Here is a 19,685-nt window from a genome sequence, read left to right as displayed (position 1 = left end):
ATTCGGCGAATTCGGCCCCTTTAAACAGATCTCTGCCTTCCAGCTGGAAGGTGCAGATCTGTTCCCCCCCCCTCCCGTGGGCCTCCAGGGAGCTTCCCTGGAGGCGCGCGGCGGGCCCTTTAAATAGATTTGTGCCTCCCGGCCGGGAGGCACAAATCTATTTAAAGCCCCCCCCCAGCCCTGTCAGCCCTGTCATCTATTTAAACCCCCCCCCAGCCCTGTCAGCGCAGAGGGGCTTGCCAGACCCCTGCCAGCGGGGGGGGGGGGGCCTTTAAATAGATCTGTGCCTCCCGGCCGAGAGGCACAAATCTATTTAAAGGGCCCACCGCGCTCCTCCAGGGAAGCTCCTGCGCAGACAGCGCAGAGGGGCTTGTTTAAAGGGCCCCCTGCGCGCCTTCAGGGAGCTTCCCTGAAGGCGCGTGGGGGGCCCTTTAAACAGATCTGCGCCTCCCAGCGGGGGGCCGAATTTCCCCCCTGAACTCCGGATCCCCCCGAATTTCCGGAGATCCGAAGCGGGAGAGTTTGGACTTCGGCACGGCCCGAATAAAAAAAAATTTTTTTTTGCCGAAGCCGAACTATACTGAATTCTTTTTTTCAACAGCCCTACTGCTGGAGCAAGTAGGGGGGACAAGTTCCTTTTAATGTGTAATTCTGTTCTTAGTGAATTTCAAGGCTGATCAGAAGTTTGAACCCGGCCTGGTCTGTCTGCTCCATCCTCTCAACTCTTTTTGGATTTTTCATTTGGGTTTATTCAGTCTTTTATTATGTCTGGCTAAAATTAGCATGACCTTTCAAATTAGGAACCAAGCAAGGAGCATTGTTGCAGCCATACAGTTTCTGGCTGCTGTATTTAGATGTGGACAACAGATAAGACTTAGTAGACATAAAAAAAGTCCTTGAAGCAGTGAAGGATCTACTATGAAGCTATTGAAGCTTAAGCTTCAGGGCCCCTAATCCTGGAGGGGCCCTGAAGCAACCTTTTTTTAATGAGTGAGTAGTGAATTTTTCAACAAAATCGTATAGTAACCCAATGGTTGAAGTACTTAATATTGACCATTTCATATTGCCTCAAAATGTCCATGTAATTGGTCAAATTTCAAAATTTTCTCGGGCTTGCAGCGCCCAAACCCTCAGCTGTATGCGCTCGCTGAGCTTGGTAGAATCTATTCATAGCGTACATTTTGGCAGCTGGATCCTCGAATCCTTTGTTGGTGCACAACTTAACAGTTCTGTAGCTCAACCCTTAGGTTAGAGCCAATCGGAACAATAAAAAGACATCTGAATTCTCAATTCAGGCTTCACTCGACTCGCTTGTGCTTTTTAACACCAAAAATCAGATTTTCACTTGTTTATCCTAACAAGCCCCCTCTGATGACCTTCTACCTCTCTATTAGAGAATGAACCAACACATCTGCCACAGAACCAACCCCACTGAAGAAGATAACAGCGGTTACCCAGACCTCGTTGCTGGTGGGAAGGGGCTCGCTATATGGCCCATTTTCAAGGACTCCACCCTACCATCCTGTTCTCCGCCATTTGGGCCTCAATGTCCTTGCGAGGGCAGCAAGACCCTTTGGACCTTGTGGGATGTTACCCTATTATTGCTGGTTGTGAAGCCCCCCCCCCCCATAACAGTTTAAGCTTCAGGGTTCCAAAAATGTAGATCTACCACTGCCTTGAAGAGTTGCTATTCTTACTTTGTTTTTTCTTTCTCTTTCAGTTTCTGGGCATAGCATTTCTTGGAATTGGACTATGGGCCTGGAATGAAAAAGTAAGTAGACTCTAACAAGCTGCTGAGCCAATTAAGATCTAGACAGAACTGTTTCCTCCCTCATTTTGCCCAAACAGAATGGTATGTGGACATATTGCCTTGTCTAGCAGGTAGGGTTGCCAACTCCAGCTTGGGAAATAAGTACTGGTATTTTCTCCACACAGGTCTTGTCAAACAATATCACTTGGAATGTGCATCGGCCCTTGGTGGTAGGCAAAGGAGGCAGTTCAAATTCTATCAAAGTTCTCCCCCAAGTATTTCTTGGTGTGAAGAAGCATAAGGTTTTTTTCATTAATTAAAGAACCGTATATGGCCCCTCTTTAGAGACTTGCTCAAGGCAGGCCACAAAGTAGAAACACAACAATAAAATCATAAAAACAACAAATAGAAATCTATCCATACATGAAACAAACCAGGAGCATTAAAATGGCATAAAACAATATTCAACAGCCTTAAAAGGTATCTGTGCAACAGCTCTTGGGCTAGAAAGCAATTAATAAAAACAGCCATTAAAAAGATGGAACCCTTCAGTTAATGGCATTGGTAAACAGAAATGGCTTGATGTTCAAAGTACAGTAAAAAGCTACCAGGTGAGCCTCACATGATCTGTATGCAGGGCACTTTCTTAAAATAGGGGTATACTTAATTGGAGACCCTCCCCTTTCTGAAGTGATTCAGTTCAGGAACAGTTCCATGTAGTGAACTATTTATCTACCTTGGAAACCAAATACTGTTTTGTTTAATTGACAAGTAGGTTCAGAATAGGTAAAGATAGGGTGGATTTGATAAACTAATCTGCTTGTTTTGAAGAGCCATGTATGCTATGTACGGTGAACTATCTGGGTCAAATTTTCTTGGCAGTCAGATTAAGGTATAAAAGTTAGAGCAAGCAAATAATTATAACCTACTATACTAATTACACAGTTTCTCAAATGCATTGTATTATATGAAGTGCATATCATATGAATAAAGACAGATCCGATAGTTGATCAACAAATTCAGTTCCTGGTATGCTGAGAGGAGGGGTTGCTCTAGGATCTTTTTTTTTAGTTTTAAAATTCTAGGTTTTTAAAAATGCTTTGCATTTGTCTTCTGAACTATAATTATAAGGAAGTCTGAGAACTAATAAAGCTTGAACCTAACTCCAGCCTGACCTGTAGGTACTCGGTGATACACAATATTCCGCATCCTTTGAAGAACGAATTGAGTGGCATTTCCAGTGAGGCAGCTGGCTTGGGAAAAAAATGCATAGATAAGTCTTTCCAGGGTTTTTAGAATGACACTGTCCATTTTCTTAGCAGTGAAATAAACCTGATGCTTACTGCCATTTTGCTCTTCTGTTCTTTTATGATGAGTGCATGTCTGTAAGGTTTTTTGGGGAGGTAGCACTTCTAAAGATACCTTTAATCTGTGTCCCAAGCTAAATTGCAAATGAGCTTTCTGACAGTTTAAAAGTATAACTTAAAGTAGATCTTCATATGCACACGGATCTGGCTGAAATGTGTCTGGCTGAAATGTGTGTATCCAGTTAAATTTAATAGCTAGAAAAGGAACCATTTTCTTCCTGGTAGTACAAAAGTAGAATTTTGCGTGTTGTTATATGATTCATACAAGATAGATGGCAAAAGAGTAGGAGCAGCCCTTCAGGGTTGCGTTTTGCCAGCCAAAGGGGTTTACTTCAGCTGAAGTCCTTCCTGAGGAGTTTAGTGTTTTGACATGGCTTGAGAAGGGAAATTCAAGCAAAACTAAAAAAAATTAAGAGAGTAAATAACGTCTATAGCCCTGTGAGCTCCTCTTCAGCCATTAGGACAGGCAAAGAACTGGCCTGTCAGGGGGTTAAAAGAACTGGCTTGACAGCCAGTCAGCCAGGCCTAAAGAGAAGCTGAAAAATTAGCATCCTAAATTTTGAATCTGAAAAGGGGTCTGTGAGAAACGTGGAGGCAATTAGCCCATTGGGCACAATGAACCAGACAGGACTTTTTTCTCCCGTCACACTGTATGCCTTTTTCATTTCAGTTTTTTCTCGGACCTTTAAGAGCAGGCTTGTTTTTTTGTTTTGTTTTTAAATTGGTCAACGAACAGTTTCCAGGAAATGAAGGCTTAATAATTTTACTAATGCTGGTTTTAGCTTTAAAGATGTAAAACTGAATAAAAACTAAGTAGCCAAAGCACACTCTTCTGTTTCTCTAGAATGCCAGTAGGCATAATAAACTGAAGTGATGGGAGACCAATTGTATTGTGCGGTATTTATCTGCGTTAAGACATACCTTGTCAAAGCAGCCTCTTTTGCTGGATGTGTAATTTCTCAATTTTGTGTTGATAGCTACATGCCTGACTTCTGCATGTTGACCTATCAATCTTCTTCCTCTGTTTTGTAGCGGCAGATGCTTTCTTGCCATACCAGTCCTTTCTAAGAGACTTTATCCCTCCCCAATCTGAAATTTTTTGCTGCCACGCTTTGCTGAAAGGACGTTTGCTGCAAATAGATCTTCTGGTAGAAGAAGCTCAAATGTCAGATATGGAATATAGATTCTATATCTAATACTGTTTGTGATAGATTATGGTGGACATGTTCGTGGAAGAGAGGGCTATTTATGGCTCCTAGTAAAAATGAATGCTAGTCATGATGCATACCGATTCTCTCCAGGATCAGAGGAGCATGCCTATTATACTAGGTGCTGTGGAACACAGGCAGGATGGTGCTGCCACAGTTGTCTTGTTTGTGGGCTTCCTCGAGGCACCTTGTTGGCCACTGTGTGAACAGACTGCTGGACCTCATGAACCTTGGTCTGATCCAGCATGGCCTTTCTTACGTTCTTATGTAAGAAATGCTTGTATTCTGCTTCTAAGCCTGTAGGACCAAGATACAGTTAACTTGCTTTTGGAGCTGTCTGTGTATTCAGCCTGAAATTTCCTAAGCTGGTTTGGAGATAGAGCAATGCAAGTGTGTGTGGGAAGTGTGTGTGCAGCAGAAGTAACATCAAGGCTGAAGATCAAGGATCCACCCACCCCCAGCCCCGAAACAGATGGCCCTGTGCCATCCTGGTACACATGTGCTTCAACATCTCTATGTAGTCAGCTTCTTCCTTCACCCCTCCCCAGCTAGTGTTGTGTGATAAGGGAAACAACCCTGACACAGCCAAGAGAGTTGATACCAAGGAGCCTGGCAAAGGGCAACATATGTCAACAGGGAACGTCTAGTACTGAGTCAAAACTGGGTGCACCCACATTTGCAGAGTAAGGGGGTGGACTAAAAGAAGTGAAGACAAGCAGAGGAGGCCAAAGGCATCTGGATATCACCCGCTGTACAAAAGAGAAGATCCAGCCTTGCAGAAGGACAGAGTTCTACCTTCCATCATCAGCAGAGCTTCTGGGTGTGTTATGGGCTTCTTCTTCGTCTTCTTTGTATGTGTTTGTATTCTAGATCCCCCTTCCTCTTGTAGGCATATGTGGGCTTGGCTCCACCTCTTGTGGCAGCCATTTTGTAGAGGTACCTGCTGCTCTGGCTCAGAATTCCAAAGGCGGTAGCAGGCTCAAGGCCTTCCTCTGGCAGCAATCTTCTTGACATGAGAGGATGACTCCTTCCATCAAAAGAAAGTGCCTCTGCTGGCAGATTGGATCCCTGGGATCCAAGCCAAAGACAGCAGTTGTAGACTTAAAATGTCAGAAGTGGGAGTTTCACAGCAACTTTTTTCACTAAAAAAAAAAAAAGATATGAGGAAAGTGTAGCTGATTCCTATTATCAGTTCCTGTGCCTTGTGTCTGAACACATTTTCACTTTCTTAATCCCATCCTTTCTGTTTATATAGGGCTGCATCTATGAGGCTATCCTAACTTTATCTTTTGGAGAATCCTGTGAGTTTAGGTTAGGTTGAAATGCAATGACTTGCCCACGGCCACCCTGTAAATTTTGTGGCTGGGTAGGGATTTGAAGCAGTCCATGTGCTAAACCTCACTGGCAGCATGCATTTCCTCCAAGTCGGACCACAGAAGTATACCAGCTGTGGGGTGCTGGAGTGGTTCTTTGTCTCGAAGTGGCAAAGGGTGTCCCAATACCCCCATCTTATAAGCTACACTGGTTGAGAGCAGTGTGAAAGGTTGCATTTTAAATATCAACTGGGAGAGAGAATGAGAGTGAAAGGTGCCTATTAAAAACCAACATGTCATCGTAGTTCGATTTCCTTTCAGACTCTGCATGTATTTATTAGTTAGGGTTCACTGGTCGTACAAATGCTTGGGAAAGTCCATCTACTATTCAGTGAAGAGAGAGAGACACCACTCCAGAGGGTGGTATTTTGAGCTTTCTTTTACAGACTTTTTCAGCTTGAGATGAATCCTGAAGTTTCATTGAATTTTAGTAAAAATTTGTAGGGGATGGAAAAGTGGTGTACCCTCTGTGAAAACTTCATGCAAACAGAACATAGTAGCTAGCACTTGGGTGATCAATCCCTGCTGGGCATGAATCTTTACCAAATGATTGTGTACCTTTTAAATTCCATTTTCAACATCTCCTCTGAGGTGTAATGTCAAGGCATGGAATCTGTACACCAAACGTATTCCATCTTCTTTCCAGATGTTTATACAGGTAGACTTTTTAACCTTATTAAAACTTTTATTTTTCTAGTAGAGGTGTGCATGCTCATTTTGTAGCTGTGTGTATGTTTTGCCATGAAGTCACAGCTGATTTATGGCAACCTCGTAGGGTTTTCAAGGCAAGAGACGTTCAGAGGTGGTTTGCCATTGCCTATCTCCACGTGACACCTCTGGTATTCCTTGAAGGTCTCCCATCCAAATGCTTGCCAGGGTTAAGACTGACAGTGTGCAACTGGCCCAAGGTAACTGAGCTGTTTCCATGGTGGAGTGGGGATTCAAACTTGTGTTTCTCAGATCCTAATCTGACACTTCAATCATTACATCATGCTTGCAATCTTTGTCAGTAGTTTGAATACTGAATGAGCAGTTCTGCCTCCTGCCAAAAGCATTGCAGCAATAAAGAATGAACCAACAGCACGAGCAAGCATCCTTTTTTTGGCAAATTGTAGCCACAATTAGATTTATAACAAACGTTATACATCTTTTCCCTCAGTGAGGATCCAAAGCAGATTACGTTGTTCTCCTCTCCTCTATTTTATCATCATAACCATCCTGTGATGTAAGTCTGGCTGTGTGTGTGTGGCCAAAGGCCAGCCGGCACCCTTCTTTTGCAGATGGCGGAATTGAATGTGATTCTCTGATCCTCGTTTGACACTAGACCACACTGGCTTTGATACCTCAGGATGCTTCTTCATTTTCTGAAGAGGGGGGGGGGGATATTTTCTGCCCTCCCTGCTGGTGTTGCCTTCCTTCCCAATATAGACCCCAAACGCCTCACATCATTCTCCTGTCCTCCATTTTATCCTCACAACAAAAATCCTGTGAGGTACATTAGGTTGAGGAGGTGAGGCTAGCCCAAGGTCACCCAACAAGATTCTGTGGCAGATTGGGGATTTGAACCTGAATCTATTAGATCTTAGTCAGACAGTCTAAGCACTGCACTACACAGGGATCTGGAAGGATCAGGAAAATTGTTAAAGTTCCTTCGTTTTGTAAAAGAGGTGATATTTTCCAGCCTCCTTGTCTATGTTGTCTGCCCTTCCTTGGCATCTTGTGGGTAAGCGTTTGCTTCCATTTCAAATAACAGAGGGATGTTCTGAAGCGAATCTGTTCTAGGGTGTTCCAATTCCCTTCATTTTTGGCACTGCAAGTCCCGCTATCATCCTGAAGCTGATGGCCAGTTTTGAGACCCCTAGCTTTATTTTCTGATTGGTCACTTCAAAATATTGTCGAAGGCTTTCACGGTCAGAGTTCATTGTGTTACTCCTCTGAAGATGCCTGCCACAGCTGCTGGCAAAACGTCAGGAAAGAAAATACCAAGACCACGGTCACACAGCCCGGATAATCTACAAGAACCAAACTTCACTTCCATTGCAAGTAGCAAGGGGTGGGGTTTTGTCATGTTAAACTGGGCCAGGATGTTCTGATTCCCTTCATTTTTGGCACTGTAACTCCCATGATTGTCCTGAATCTGGTGGCAAATTTTGCAGACCCCATCTTTATTTTCTAATAAGGGAACCTTAGCTTTGATTGCAAATAGCTTCATTTTCTGTTGAGTTATACATGCCACAGATGGACGGAAGGAGCCTTTTATTATTATAGATTCATTTTCATACATTATGTTCCAAATTTAGGGGACTCGTATCATTTTGGGGAATTTTAAGCCCCCCCTTAAGAATACAGATTTTTCTGCAAACCTGGGGCTTTTCTCAGGTTTGAAAAAAAATATGTCTTGTCTGACCATGGACCCAGTCTCTGGATTTAAGTATCCATAGGTGGGGCCATGTTGAGAATTGGATATGCTGATAACTGTTAGAATCACAGTGACAAGGAGTAAGTGCTTAACTAGGCAATTTTGCTATCGGAGTGGTGTATGGAAACTCAGAACACTGCTTCAAAGACTGCTGTGAGAACTCTCCTTCTTGAGGTGAAAGACGAGATGGTAGGAAACACAAATGCGCAGTTGGTTGTTGAGTATCACCTCATGATGGGGAGGGGCTGTGGCTCAGTGGTAGAGCATCTGCTGGGCATGCAGAAGATCCCAGGTTCAATCCCCAGCATCTCCAGTTAAAGGGACTCGGCAAGTAGGTGATGTGAAAGACCTCTGCCTGAGACCCTGGAGAGCCGCTGCCGGTCAGAGTAGGCAATACTGACTTTGATGGACCAAGGGTCTTATTCGGTATAAGGCAGCTTCATGTGATCAATGATGTTCTTGCATTGTAGCTGATGGAATCAAAGGAAATTCCCAACTCCTTGTCCAAACGTATTCAAGATATCCTTTAGGTCTGGTTAATATGCTGTTTTTGCTATCTTGTTTGCTGCATGTGGAATTTTGTCCTTTTTAAAAAAAGAAGTATGGGCTGGATTGCAGGATCAGCTGTTTTTCACCAGTTTCAGATGTTAGCGCATGAAATCAGCTTGGGGAGCCTTTGCATCCCTTGTTGTGTTATTTCCGCCCTCCCCATTTCCCGGGGTACCTCCCTGTCACCTCCTGTAACCAATTTTAATGGAGACTGACTCAGGGGTGCATGTGGAGGTCACAGAGGTCCCCTGCAGGTCTCTCCTGTTGTAACTTATATGAAGGGTGGGGGAATATTGCCAGCAGCTGAGCTGGAGATCAGCCAGGGAACACGTGTGACCACTTCTCCTCTCTGGAGGGGGAGTGCAGCATTTCCCTGGGATAAAGCCAAAGCAAGGGGAGGGAGGGAGACGCTGACTACATACTTATATGGAAGGTTCCCTCTTCTCCCCACACTGCTATGACTTGGCAGACCAATTATTCAAATGTTGTAGTTCTGCATGCAGTACAATATAAACACAATGGGGAAGAAATTGAATTCCTTTTTTACATTAGTGCCAAGAGAACAATAATGTTTGATTATATGTTGTTGTATTGAAATGGAATGGGAGTGCTGGAAGGTATGTCCAGCTGCTAAGCTGGTCCAAGCCTGAAATCCCAGTAAAATTCACATATTTGGCAGGCAGGCACAACAGCAGAAAGTTTTATTGTTGCTCTCGAGGTGGGGAAAACAGCCAGAACAAACCCTCCATTCTTCCCAGCACTTTTCTCTCACACTGAAGAATATTAAAGTAGTGTTGGGGGTGTGTGTGCTTTCCGGCTCCCCCCCTCCCCCCAGAGCTGTAGTCCCCAGTGTTGAACATGTGCAGAGTGCCTTGTTTTTTGTCACGTTTTGTACCCATGCAAGAATCCGGGCTTCCATTGCAGCGTCCCAATGAGAACAACAGATGCAGTTTCCGTAGCGATGAGTTCATCTTTCTTCTCTGCCTTCCTTGGCTGACTTCTCCTCTTCCCTTTCCTCTGGGGTTGGGCTAAAGGCTTAGCAAATACTGGAGGGAGCAGCACAAAGCTCTTGAAGCCCCAAAGCTTCTTGTCAATCTCTCTTAAAGAGGCAAGGAGACAAAAGAGTCCTGGGGCGCTTTATGTGCTGCAGAGCTCAGAGCTGAGTCTGTTGATTGAGGCAAGGCATTGGGACCAAAAATAGAAATCATGGAAATCATAGAAACATAGAGTTAGAAGGGACCTCCAGGTTTATCTAGTCCAACCCCCTGCAAAATTTAGGAAATTCACAACTACCTCCCCCCACACACCCCAGTCAGTGATCTCTACTCCATGCCCAGAAAATGGCAGAAACCTTCCAAGATACCTGGCCAATCTGGGCTGGAGGAAAATTGCTTCCTGACCGCAAAGTGGCAATCAGCATTACCCTGGGCAAGTAAAAAAGGGCCATGAGACCCAAGCACTGATGCAGCTTTCCAGCCCTCCTTCTCATGATCTGCCTAAGTTCAGAGAATCAGCATTGCTCTCAGATGGCCATCTAGCCTACTGCTGGTGACCTGCTACTGCTGATGTTTGCCAATACTTAGACATAAGACACCTAATGGCTGAAATGTCTTGCAGTGCAGCTCTACACAATGACATGAATTTTATGGTGGAGTGTAAATTGTGTGACTGTCTGCGAGAAACCCAGAGTTAAGCAGGGGTTATTATTAAACTCCTTGCCTTGTACCCTTGGTCAGTCAAACATGCAAAACTCAGAAGAGTCATAATCATTGGTTGCTTCCATATTAGCTATGTAGTCTGTTTTAACAGACAATCCGGAACATGATGTTGGCATCTTGTTTCACTCTGGTGCTTTCTCTGTTTGTCATCTTTTCTGTTTTTCCAGCTGTGATTTATGGCAGGGATTTTTTGAAACTGCGAAATGCAGTTGCAGTATGAAGTTGCTCAGCCAGTGCTAAAGCCCTATTGATGTTTCTCCGTTCATTGAGACTTTACATTTCCCCTCTTTTCTTCTGCTTCCAGCTTAGTTTAATTCCTGTTCTTTCTCAGCTGGCCATGTCATTCCGGAAGCACTTGCTTATTATCAGTTCTTTGTAAGTGGAGGGTGGGTTTAGGTGGGATTACGTACTATTTTCCCCTTTGCAGCCATAGCCATTTCTCATTTTATGATTTTTTTTTGCCATCAAGTCACAGCTGACTTATGGCATCCCTGTGGGGTTTTCAAGGCAAGAGACATTCAGAGGTGGTTTGCCATTGCTTGCCTCCACATCACGACCCTGGGCTTCCTTGGTGGTCTCTCATCTAAATACTGACCGGTGCCAACCCTGCTTAGCTTCCGAGATCTGACAGGATTGGGCTATCCAGGGTTATCCAGGTCGGAGCTTTATGATGATAGCATACATAAAACTACAATCAAAAATAACAAGCAAAGGCCTTTCCTGCTGAATGAACTCCTCCCCCCTAACCCGATGATGAACAAGGTTGATTGAATGCTATGGCCGTAAGAAAAGGAGGGGAAATCAGGTTGTAAAACAAAGGAACAAAAGGAAAATTGCAGGAAGAAACTGAAAATTTGTTAAACAGGACCTCTGAGGGCCAGACAAGACAAGATGGTGACCCCTGGTCCCTGGCTGTTTGGGCGCTGGGGAAGGTACTGGGGGGTGGGAAACTAGGGGAAGGACAAGAGTACATGAGCTGCGGAGGCTAATCTGGTGAACTGGATTTGTTTCCCCACTCTTACACACGAGGCTTCAGATATTATTGTGTTCTTAGACTGATTGTATGTGGTTGTGATTACATGGACATAAGCCGCCCAGAACCCAACTTTGGCCGGGGAGGGGTGGGATATACATTAAATAAATAAATAAATCAGTGAGATTATAAACAGGTTGACTTTGGTATCTCTCGCCCGGGAATTAAGACCACGGAGAGAGAAGAAGAGTTGGTTTTTATATGCTGACTTTCTCCAGCGTGGTGTAGTGGTTAAGAGCGGTGGTTTGGAGCGGTGGACTCTGATTTGACTCTGAGAACTGGGTTGGTTTCCCTACTCCTCCACACGAAGCCAGCTGGGTGACTTTGGGCAAGTTACAGCTGTCTAAGGGTCTCTCAGCCCCACCTACCTCACAGGGTGTCTGTTGTGGAAAGGGGAAGGGAAGGTGATTGTAAGCTGGTTTGAGTCTCCCTTAAGTGGTAGAGAAAGTCGGCATATAAAAACCAACTCTTCTTCTTCTTCTTCTATCTATATTTAATGGTTAAATAAACTGGTACGTTAAAAGGGTAAATGATTCATCCACCCAAAAATTGGTTGACCTGCTTAATTTGTGTGCCTCCAACTTCCCAATATTAATCTTGTCTTTCGCCCTCCCTTCACCATTCATGCTTCTTTAGCCCCCCGACAAATCAGTTTTGTACAGTTGTGTGCTGAGTGACAATTCCTGTCACTTCCTCTCAGAGGATGTAGCCGGTGCCTCATTGCATTGGTGTGGTGATGTTTCAAACACAAAAGAACTGACAGGAAACATCAGTTTTGCACAAAACCTTATTTATCTTTCCCGGGCACAAAGGCAGTACATCAGTTTGTCTGTTTTGATTTCTGCGTTTAAATGGAATAAAGCAAAACAAAAATCAACTGGAAGCCCAGATAAGCCGGATGCACCTGGGATCTGCTCATATTGTTTCTGTCCCCTTGCAGGGAGTGTTGTCCAACATCTCCTCCATCACGGACTTGGGCGGCTTTGATCCAGTATGGCTCTTTGTTGTGGTGGGGGGAGTTATGTTCATCTTGGGCTTTGCAGGATGCATTGGAGCGCTGCGAGAGAACACCTTTCTTCTCAAGTTTGTAAGTAGACCGCACGATTGCCGTTGCAGTTAACAGCAACCCATGAACAAAATGGCTGCGTGCAGCTGATTTGACACTAGGGTTTCCAACCTCCAGGTAGGGCCTGGAGACCTCCCACTATTACGACTGATCCCCAGACTTACAGAGATCAGTGCCCTTGGAGAAAATGGCTGCGTCAGAGGGTGGACTCTGTGGCATTGTACCATGCTGAGGTCCCTCCCCTCCCCAAACCCTGCCCTCTCCAGGCTCCACCCTCAAAATCTCCAGGTATTTCCCAATCTAGAGCTGGCTACCCTATCTGACACTGTATTTGATGCAAGTACACTAATGATGCCTGCCTCTTTCCACCCTCTCAGACATTTAACTGTAGAGCATGAGGTGCGTTTGCTTTTAATTATTTATATCCTGCTTTTCTTCCCAGTTGGGACTCGAAGTGGCTTAGAACATCGTTCTCCCCTCCTCAATTCTCACAACAATAACTCTGTGAGGTAGGCCAGGCTGAGCATTTGTGACAGGCCCAACGTCACCCAGTTGAGCTTCCATGGTAGATGCAGGGATTTGGACCCGGGTCACCCAGGGTCCTAGTCCACTGCTGTATCCACTATACCACATGGGCTCTCACTGACATGACCATTTTAGCTTAGCTGGGAGCTCTTGAGACTTTGGTTATCAGACCAGGACTTAAAAAGAGTAGTAACTAACCCGCACAAACATAATTAATTATATTTTATTTCTATCAAATTATATAGTATTAGACTCATGAAGCTTGCTTACAGAGGTAGTTTACAAAGGCTGGATCCACAAATTGCTAATTAGGGTTGCCAATCTCCTGGTGTGGAAAAGAAATCTTCCAGAAGTACATTTGATCTCTGGACTACAGAGATCAGTTCCCCTTGCGGGGAGGGGATGGCTGTTTTGGAGGGTGGATTCGATGGCATTATACCTTACTGAGGTCTCACCCATCTGTCCCCAGGTGCCACCCCCAAATCTCCAGGAATTTCCCAACCTGGAGTTGGCAACCCTAACCATCCCATAGCACAATATTGAGTGATGTGTGCTTACTATAAAAATGCAAGGCAGTGTAGGTGAAGCTTACTGACCAGACAGAGGGGAAAGGCCTTTGGAAGATTTGTGATACCTTCATTGATGGTGAATCAATACAAAGCTCCGTTGACCTTAAATCTACAAAACAAACTCTCATACTTAGTAGACACTTTACTATTTAGAATTGTAAGCTTGGATGGAAGAAACCAAAAGGATAATAAAGACCAATGACTGCCCCTAAGGTAGTGTTGTCTTAATTTCAGTTTTTTGGATATTAATCTGTGTTGAGGCAAACGTACTCCAGGAGTTTAGCTCCTCTGTTACTTCCATCCCCAGTATAGTTGTGCATCCCTGCATGTACACACGCTCTACTTGTTCTACCTAGTTCTTTTGGGACATCCACACCCCAGTGTGTTCCCTCTCTCCAGAGAACTGTAGTTCTACGAGGCAAAACTATTCCATGAATGGTGGTGGGCCCTTCCGTTTTGGCTGCTAGTGTAAGAGCCTCGTGTCAGGGGAAGGGGCCTTGCACTGGAGGAAGGGACCACCATTAGCAGAAGATGCCACCGTCAGTGAAACTGTGGGGTCCATCTGATTTCTTAAAGAGAATTCTTGGCCCCTTCATAAAACTACAGCTGCAAGCGAAGCCCCTCATTACATTTTGTGACTTGAGTCCATCTGCTTCCTAGAAAATTTTATGTAGGTTTTCTTTATTTTTTAATTTGATGGCCATGTTAGGGTCAGAAAGGAGAGATTAATGACCTTGGAAAGTGTTTGTTGATACCTTTTGCCTGTTAATTAAGTACATTTTTATCCCGTTGTAGCTCGTGGCAGTGTATGTGGAGCCTGAAGTGCTTGCCTATTGAATGCATTAGAGCTTAGAATTCAGCTGTTTCACATAGAAGCAAAACAGTCAAAGATGAATACTAAAAAAATTCTCTTCTTCCCAGTTCTCAGTATTCCTGGGAATCATTTTCTTCCTGGAGCTCACGGCTGGTGTTCTGGCCTTCGTCTTCAAAGACTGGATCAAAGACCAGCTATATTTCTTTATCAACAACAACATCCGAGCATACAGAGATGACATTGATTTGCAAAACCTCATAGACTTTACGCAAGAATATGTAAGTGGCACTCCTGCTTGCTTTCCAAGAAAGTAAAGTAGCCGTTTCAAAATGCAGGTCCCTCCCCCCTTCTGTCCTTTCTTCGAAAGAGCAACAAACCTCCTACAATATGACCCCCAAGTTTATTTGTTAGTAAATCTCATTACAGGAACATGAGAACCCTGCTGGATCAGACCAGTGGTCCATCTAGTCCAGCATCCTGTCTCATACAGCGGCTGACGAGTTCCTCTGAAGTTCCAACAACAGAGCATAAGGGCCGAGGCCTTCCCCTGATGTTGCCTCCTGGCACCTGTATTCAGAGGTTTACTGCCCCTGAACATGGAGGTTCCCTTTGGTCACCATGGCTAGTAGCCACTGATAAACCTGTTCTCCAAGAATCTGTCTAATTCCCTTTTAAATCTGTGCCTGTGGCTATCACTGCATCCCCTGGCAGCGAATTCCACATTTTAATCACTTGCTGTATAAAGAAGTATTTCCTTTTCAGTAGATTCTGGTCTGAATCTACTGAAAAGGAAATACTTCTCCCTAAATTCAAAAAGTCAACGGCATCCAATGAAGCTGATGGGCAGTAGATTCTGGTCTGAATCTACTGCCCATCAGCTTCATTGGATGCCCTTGACTTTTTGAATTTAGGGAGAGGGACGAAAGGTTCTCTTTGTCAATTCTCTCCGTCCCATGCATAATTTTATAAACCTTTATCACCCTCCCCATTAGTTGTCTTTTTTCTAAACTGAGAAGACCCAGACTCTTCAGCCTTTCCTCATAAGGAAGGTACACCAACCCTTTAATCATCGTGGTTACCATCTTCTGTGCTTGTTTTATGTCTGTGATGTCCTTTTCAAGATACAGTGACTACACCCAGTATTTCAAAAGAGGCCACATCATACATCAAACATTTTTTTGCCATCAAGTCACAGCTGACTTATGGTGACCCCATAGGGTTTTCAAGGCAAGAGGCGTTCGGAGGTGGTTTGCCATTGCCTTCCTCCGCATCATGACCTTTATATTCCTTGGAGGTCTCCCATCCAAATACTAGCCAGCCTCAGGGCTGAGAATGTGTGACTGGCCCAAGGTCACCCAGCAAGCTTCCATGGTGTGAGTGGGGATTTGAACCTGGGTTTCCCAGGTCCTAATCCGACACCTTAACCACTACACCACGCTGGCTGTCATAGATCTATACAGGGACTTTATAATATTGGCCATTTTATTGTCATTCTCTCTCCCAATATTACCCAACGTAGAGTTTGCCCTTTTCACCACTGCAGCATATTGCATTGACACTTTGCTATCTAATAAACGTAAAGGTCCCCTGTGCAAGCACCGGGTCATTCCTGACCCATGGGGTGATGTCACATCCCGACGTTTCCAAGGCAGACTTTGTTTGCGGGGTGGTTTGCCAGTGCCTTCCCCAGTCATCTTCCCTTTACCCCCAGCGAGCCGGGTCCTCATTTCACCGACCTCGGAAGGATGGAAGGCTGAGTCAACCTTGAGCTGGCTACCTGAAACCAACCCCCAAAATCTTACTACTCACCCCTAGTTCCAGATCATTTATGACCAAATTAAATAGTACCGGCCCCAGTGCTGATCCTTGTGGGATGCCACTGCTTACTTTCCTCCATTGTGAGAACTGTCCATTTATTCCTACCTGTTCCAGTTCTAGTAGGAAACAGCAGAGAGGTGTCTTGATTTTGAGTCTTAGAATCATAGAGTTGGAAGGGACCACCAGGGTCATCTAGTCCAACCCCCTGCCCAATGCAGAAAATTCCAAAGTAACTTGCTAATGGTTGCTTGTTCTCCTTGTTCTCGTTGCTCCAGTGGCAATGCTGCGGGGCTTTTCAGGCGGATGACTGGAACCTCAACATCTACTTCAACTGCACAGACTCCAACGCCAGCCGAGAGCGCTGCGGGGTACCTTTTTCTTGCTGCACTAAAGATCCTGCTGTAAGTCCAGTGGGTGATTCCTGGCACGGCCGCTGTATGTGATAGAGATGGCCTCTTATGTTTACTATCGGAGCTTTTTAACAACAACAAAAAAAATTCTTGCCATTTATTTAAAGACAAAATTGAGCTCTGCCTCCTCAGCTAGATTCGAGTCCAGTAGCACCTTAGAGACCCACAAGATTTTGGGGGGTATGAGCTTTCAAAATGCCTGCTCACCCATCTATCCCATCTATCCCTTTGGCACCTTTTGGTCTTCTTCAGCTCCTTGGCTTCTCTTATCAATTGTCTAACTAGGCTAGCTGCAAGCATTCCAAACAGATTGCCAGTGCAATCCTAAACTTGTATACCCAGAAGTAAAACCCACTGAGGTTAATGGGGTTTACTCCCAAATAAGTGTTTAGTACTTCAATCTGCTATTGCTTAATAGATAGCAGTTGTCTGATACATGGAAGGGGGTGATGCTACCGTTAACAAAGGGCTTGGATCCATAAAGAAGCTAAGCTGGCAAACTTGGATGTCGTGATGAAAACAGCTTAGGTTGCAGCTAACAATTGGAAGTGTGTTTGTACTAACATAAGGCCTCTAATCTGCAAATGGGAGAGATGAGCTGCAGTTGCCATAGTTCTAAACATGAACTCGAAGGCCCCGTTCTCACAGAGGCAGTAGCGCTGAGTCTGGACCGAGCTACTTTGGAAGGGTGACTCTGGACTAACGTGATGGGATGCTTCCCAATCTAAAAAAAAAGTGCTCTACATATAGCATTCTGACAGGTCAGGGAGAGTGCTGTCATCATAGGATCATAGAGTTGGAAGGTACCTCCTGGGTCATCTAGTCCAACCCCCAGCCCAATGCAGAAAATTCACAACTATCTCCCCCCCCCCGCACACCCCCAGTTACCCCTGCTCCATACCCAGAAGATGGCCAAAAAAAACCCTTGCAGGTAGGTTTCTATATGGCGACTGTTTGGTTTTTTCCATATGTGGGGGAGCATTTAATCATGTGAGCCTCCCATATACAGAGAGAGATTCTGCCTCCTAGGCACAGCTTATCACTTCAGTACGAACAGGCCTCTGTGCTGAATTATTTTGGGGGATGAGGGAGCCTTTTGGAACGTAAAACATTTTAAGAGGGTGAAAAAGAATGGAGAGCAGGGGTTTATTTTTTTAGCCTGTGGAGATTTGGCTGGTGAAACAAACCAGAACCCCAAAGCAATGGATTGACGGGTGTGCTTTTTGTTTCCTTGTTTTCTTAGGAAGATGTCATTAATACTCAGTGTGGCTATGATGCCAGGCAAAAACCGGTAAGTGTCCAGCTTTTTCCTCTAAGGGTAACGTCTGGGAGAAGAGGTGTGGAAACCAAGAGGACTGTTTGTGGGTTGTTGGGTTTGTTTGTTTTTACACTCCCTCCATCTTTTGGCAGGAAGTTGACCAACAGATAGTTATCTACACGAAAGGTTGTGTCCCCCAGTTTGAGAAATGGCTGCAGGAGAACCTGACTATAGTTGCTGGCATATTCATCGGCATTGCATTGCTGCAGGTAAGCCTGCCTGTTCTTTTGGGAGCTCCCAAGGCAACAGCTTAAACCCAGGACAGCATCTCAAAGCAACTGAGAATTCATGTGCGTCAACAAAGACCCAGTTGGTTTTTAAAGTGCGTCTCCCCCCCACCCAAAAAAGTATAATGTCACAATTTTGTCCCAGTCTATTCAACCCAACGATTGCATGTAGCTAATCTAGCAAAATTGTCTTGTTGTGGTGCAAAAGACATCCATTGATCTTTTCCCCCTTCTTGCTTTCCTCTTGAGATTGTGGGGTTTCCTTTCTGCAGAAAACCTGCTTGTGGGGGCTTCAACATCTTTCTCTCTCCCCCCCGCATTCTGAGTTTGTAGGTTTCCATAGTAATGGGCAAACTGGGTGTTTGGAATATTGTAGAAGGGCCTGTTGTATTAAACTCCAGGTTTCCTTTTAGATGCTTAATCCAGGATCCAGAAAGCCCCGAGAGGGTTTCTGCAGGTGCACCTGAGCTGTGCTGGACCCCTCTTCCTGTCCACACACACACCCCCCCCCGGCAGCAATGGTGCTCCCAGAGAACTTTGTCAAGTTTCTGTTGTGATCCATGACCAACTTCCGCTAGGGGGAGTTCCATCTAATTGAATTGGACTACTCTAGATTAAATGGAGTCTGGATTGCTGCCCCATTGTGTTGCAAATGTTGCTTGCATTGGTTGTACTATGGTTATTGTTGAGGCTTGATTCTGGTTAACACAGCGTCTGATTTGTTCCAGATATTTGGGATATGCCTGGCTCAGAACCTGGTTAGCGATATAGAAGCTGTCCGAGCCAGCTGGTGAACTCGCGGACACGAGCAGCGCAAGACACTGGACCATCTCAGCTCTCCAAACCTCCAGTTGGAGTGCTCATTGGACACCAAGCAGCGTAGAAACGAGTGGCGGGGAAGCCCGAGTAATCCCAGGTGGTTGTAACTGCAGTGGGCCCTTGTTTTTTCCAAGGGGAACAGCTACAGCCACCAACTTACTGACAAAACTTCCTCAAATCTCCAGTCTGAAATTTGTTGAGCCGTGAATCTCTACTGTATTGTTGACTTGAGTCCCAGGTAGAAGCGCCTCCCTCCTTTCCGTGGTAAATGGTCTGTGTTGATGGGACCTCGACTGCTTCTGCAGAGTTTAGTGGGTTTGCTGTTTGTCCTCCTTGGCACAAGTTTGTCTGTGGCTGCTGATGGCGAGGCAATTTTCCTCTTCAGCGCGCTCCAAAGGAATGGTGTGTTTTCAGCAGACAAAGAGGCTTCAAAGTCCTTCTGGAAAGAAACAGAAAAACCACTTTCTGCTCCTTGGCTGCATCACTTGAAAGCAAGGAATAATCAGTCTTCCTCCGGAGCATCAAGATCTGCCCTGCAGTGCCCTCTGTTGGGGGCCAAGAACTTAATTTTCTCATCCTCTTGCAGCCTTTTGCTACGGAGACAAATTAATGTGAGGCTCAAAGGCAGCAAACTTTGAGAAAAAAAGGTGGTTATGATCACTCGTTAGAATTTTTAACAGGTGGCAGTGTATAAAGAGTGTG

At 44.9% G+C, this 19,685-nt stretch overlaps 1 protein-coding gene across 2 annotated transcripts in view; it reads left to right on the top strand.

The window, feature by feature from the left end:
• TSPAN5 (tetraspanin 5) overlaps positions 1-19,045 on the top strand; it is an 83,622-nt gene extending 64,577 nt beyond the window's left edge. The window contains exons 2-8 of one of the 2 annotated variants that reach the window (XM_056855424.1): positions 1,721-1,771; positions 12,358-12,504; positions 14,499-14,669; positions 16,485-16,610; positions 17,863-17,910; positions 18,030-18,146; positions 18,893-19,045. In XM_056855424.1, the coding sequence (XP_056711402.1) occupies positions 1,721-1,771; positions 12,358-12,504; positions 14,499-14,669; positions 16,485-16,610; positions 17,863-17,910; positions 18,030-18,146; positions 18,893-18,958 (726 nt within the window). In that variant the 3' untranslated portion in view covers positions 18,959-19,045. The remainder of the gene's footprint in view (positions 1-1,720; positions 1,772-12,357; positions 12,505-14,498; positions 14,670-16,484; positions 16,611-17,862; positions 17,911-18,029; positions 18,147-18,892) is intronic. The other variant, XM_056855425.1, reaches the window with a different exon arrangement.
• The last annotated feature ends 640 nt before the right edge of the window (positions 19,046-19,685 follow it).

The sequence above is a fragment of the Euleptes europaea genome, chromosome 9 (assembly GCF_029931775.1).
Source record: "Euleptes europaea isolate rEulEur1 chromosome 9, rEulEur1.hap1, whole genome shotgun sequence".
Taxonomy (NCBI): domain Eukaryota; kingdom Metazoa; phylum Chordata; class Lepidosauria; order Squamata; family Sphaerodactylidae; genus Euleptes; species Euleptes europaea.
Note: the sequence above shows the minus strand (reverse complement) of the source record. Positions and strands in the feature narration are given on the sequence as shown.